The 3,736-nt window shown below is 54.0% G+C and overlaps 1 protein-coding gene across 2 annotated transcripts in view; it reads right to left on the bottom strand.

The window, feature by feature from the left end:
- Positions 1-686: 686 nt before the first annotated feature.
- Positions 687-3,736, bottom strand: part of LOC113206809 (LIM/homeobox protein Lhx3) — a 48,975-nt gene continuing 45,925 nt past the window's right edge. For both annotated transcript variants that reach the window (XM_052270487.1, XM_052270488.1), the window contains exons 8-9: positions 2,698-2,937; positions 687-2,437 (exon numbers count right to left, since the gene is read on the bottom strand). In XM_052270487.1, the coding sequence (XP_052126447.1) occupies positions 2,205-2,437; positions 2,698-2,937 (473 nt within the window). In that variant the 3' untranslated portion in view covers positions 687-2,204. The remainder of the gene's footprint in view (positions 2,438-2,697; positions 2,938-3,736) is intronic.

Raw genomic sequence — 3,736 nt, forward strand, 5'->3', positions numbered from 1 at the left:
CCCCGACCCCTCTCTGTCTCCCTCCGTCCATCCCTCTCTCTCCCCTCTACCGTCCCGCAGACCCTAGCAAAAGCCAGTTGGAGCAACAGAGATGGAACACATGACTTGCCACTCCTCGCATTGCTACCCCGGGCCCCACCACGCCCCGCCACGCCCCGCCACGCCCCGCCACGCCTCGCCACGCTTCACTACACCGGTCGATGCCACACCCACAGAGGGGTGTGGCGGGGCGCGGTGGGGGAGGAAGGAGGTGGAGAGTCTAGGGGCGTAACCCCCGCCGGGACGGCCATGCTGGGGTTCTCTGGCAATCCAGGCATAAAAATATTTAAAAAGTAGGAACAAAAAGAAAGCAGAAAGCAAAATTTTACACCGCATCCTCAAGATGCGGACTGGGGAAAAAAAGTTTATTTTCCGTACTTGTTATTTTTGAGCCCCGACTAGACATCCTCACCTAGGAAACCTGCTAAAACGTTGTTTGCTTTATTGATCCTCAGAACAGCGCGACGCGCGTCCTCCTGGTTTTCTTTTCTACTTTTTTCCGTCGTTGTTATTTCCGGCACATTTCGTGAGTGAGGTCGCCGCGACGGGCGCGACGCGGTCGGATTACTACTGTCGGACGACATTTCACGTCAGGGCGACGGGACAAATGGGCTGGATAATTGAGTGAAAGCCGAAAATCAATAACATTTGGACGATGGAAATGGATTTTATTCTCGAAAATCCAAGGAGATCGCTCTCACATATATCAGACACAAGGGAGGGGGGAAACGACCTTGACGCGCAATATAAGTACAGTTTATGTATTATGATAAAGCATTTAAACGCGTAATCTCCAATAAAAGACTTACATTGACTTGCATTTTATCATTCTTTTCCAGTAACAGAGATAAATTGGAACATAATTAATGGACTTCGCTCCCTCTGCACTTAAAGAGGAGCCTATTGCTTGACGCAGACATATAACTTTTTAAAATATGGCAAGGAGGTAAAGCAGAACAAGTATAAAACCGTCCTGCTTCATATAAAAAAATTAACAATGATTTAGAAGAGACATTTGGTGATATCTGAATGAACAAACACGTATGCATTTTCATTCGTACATTTGGATTTTCTTTGACAATTCTGACTAGGTTTTCTTCTCCAACAAATTTCAATAGATTTGAGCTTCTATACGATTGACTAGAATTAGTTAAAGCTCGACCCTCTACTGGATGGCTTACATTTGCAGCACACACTTCAAGCGACTAGAAAACACTGGAAACAATTGTCGTGTGAATCACATAGTGCCTCGAAAGAAACGGCGGAAAATGGATGTACAATATCCAGCCAGCATTCCACCGAAATAATAATTATAATAATAAAGAAAAAAAACACAGGTAACTTTTAAATATGGCCTTGCTTAAATTTACAATACACAAGGTAAATTCCACGCTCGCTGCCGTGTTGTGCAATTAATCCCTGAAGGAGATTTACAATATCAATATCACAGTGTCAGAGCAGGGGAGGGCGCGGGACTCATCGAAGGCATCTCTTGATAGAAAAGTGACGGCCAAACGGGGCATCTCCCGATGGCAATAACAGACACAGTCGCCCAGTTTGCGTTCTCGCGTGCACTCACCTCGAAAGCTAATTGACAAAATCAACATACGATTCAATGTCGATCAACACGATCGACCTCGCTCGGGTGTGCAGCCGGCTATGTGTTTAAACATTATCACTGTTTCTTAAAAGATTTTCTGGATCCCTTCCCGCAGTGCAATTATAGCAACGTTTCAAAAGCGGGATTCAATGTGGGAGCCTTTTTCTCTGTCACTTATTCTGCGTCACCTCTCAAAAATAAAATAAGGTCTGACCCTTTTTTTTTGTACTTGTTCATAATCTTTCATACTCTAAACCCGCTCGTCATCATACTACACACTTATACACACATGCCTTTACATACATACAACAAACATACAACAATCACTACACAGGAAAAAACTGACAAAAAATCACAATGAATCAACACTGGGGCTTTCCCTCTTCTTTGGAATGGGTATACACCATGCATCACAGGCACGTCTTTGTCGCAGTGTACTCTCACGCACGGCACGAGCCTAGAGGCGCCGCAGGGACAGGTCCTCGGCCTGCTCGCTGCGTCGACGCTTCCTCCTCCTGGCGCGGGGCGGGGCGGGGGCGGCGGCCGGCCCGCGCGCCGGGGGGCGTCAGTAGTGGGCCGTGGCGGGGGGCGGCGGGGCCGCGGAGGGGGGCGGCGCCGCCCCCGAGGGACCCACCTCCCCGAGCCACGAGTCCGGGGACGGCGGGAAGTCCGGGTAGCCCGCGTTGCTGCTCTCCGTGCTCAGGTCGGAGGCGGGCCCGGAGGCGAGCCCGGAGCCGAGCCCGCGGGACGGCGGCGGTGGCACCTGCAGCTGCAGCGGCGGAGGCGGACCGCCCTGGCCTGCGGGGGAGGAACAGAGGTGCACAGTTAGAAACACACTGAAAAAGGTGAGGCAGGAGGAAAATAAAATGAACTTTCACTCAAAAAATAATTGTTAACTCTCTGAAAAATTAAGGAAAATGAGACAATGACACAAATTAAAAAACGAGTTAATATAAAGAAACAATCAGAAAATAATAATTAAAAAACGATAAAATAAAACACTGGTGGACGCTTCAGTTGAGAGTTAAGAGTGCCCTTTGATAAAAACAAGAACTTACCGAGAGCCGTGAAGGCGCCCATACCCTCGTAGGGGAAGTGAGGGTTGTGGGGGTGGTGGGGGTGCAGAAGGCCTCCCGGCGGCCCCGGCGGTGGCGTCGAGCCCAGGTAGGGCGGCGTGTGCGGCGCGTGCAGGAAGGCGCCCAGCCCGCCGAGGGACCGCGGGCCGCCGCCGATCCCGGGGCTCTGCTCGCCGTCCAGGCCCATGGCCGTCGTGCCGTAGCTGTCGTTGCTGCCCAGGTCTGCGAACAAAAAGGAGGGCCACGGGTGAGTAAAGAAGCGAGGAGTGGGCGTCGAGCCAGCAGCGGCATATTGTGCCGCATCGTCCTGCGGCTGCGGACGTGCTCCCCACACTGGTGGGCCCCAACAGGGGGGTGGGCTAGGCACGCCCGCCGAGCGCCCGTGCGCCCCGCCCGGGGTGTAGAATATCTCCACGGCGTGCTCCCGAGCGTGCTGTGCTCCCCCTCCCCGGCCAGGCGGAGCCCCCTACAGGGAGTGGGCTAGGCACGCCCGCCGCGCGCCTGTGCGCATCGCCCGGTGTGTGGCCTACCTCCGCGGCGCGCTCCCCAGCCTGGCGGCGGGGCCCCCGGGGCATCATAGGGGTGAGTAGGCACGCCCGCTGCGCGCCCGCGCGCCGCGCTCAGGGTGTGGCCTACCTCCACGGCGCGCCCCGCTCGGAGCCACGGCGACCGGCACAGCACAGCTCAGCTCAGCACATTCCAACAACAACAACAACTCAGCCTCAAGTGCGGACGGGCGAACGCCACAACGCTGCGGTAGTGCAGCGGGCCGCGTTCACACCAGGATGCCCCTCACCCCTCACTACCGCGCAGCACCCGCCCGGTTCAGTTAACGCGCGGGTGATTATTGGCGCTTAAAGCAAGTAATTGGCTGAGCGGGGTAAACAAAAAGGGTGGGGAAGGGGAGCCGAATCGAGGTCCCCGCTTATTATTTGATCATGCAGCGCGCGCCGCAAACACGCATACGTCCTCTCTCTCTCTCTCTCTCTCTCTCTCTCTCTCTCTCTCTCTCTCTCTCTCT

Source organism: Frankliniella occidentalis, unplaced genomic scaffold, assembly GCF_000697945.3.
Source record: "Frankliniella occidentalis isolate FOCC.00 unplaced genomic scaffold, Focc_3.1 Scaffold125, whole genome shotgun sequence".
NCBI classification, from domain to species: Eukaryota; Metazoa; Arthropoda; class Insecta; order Thysanoptera; family Thripidae; genus Frankliniella; species Frankliniella occidentalis.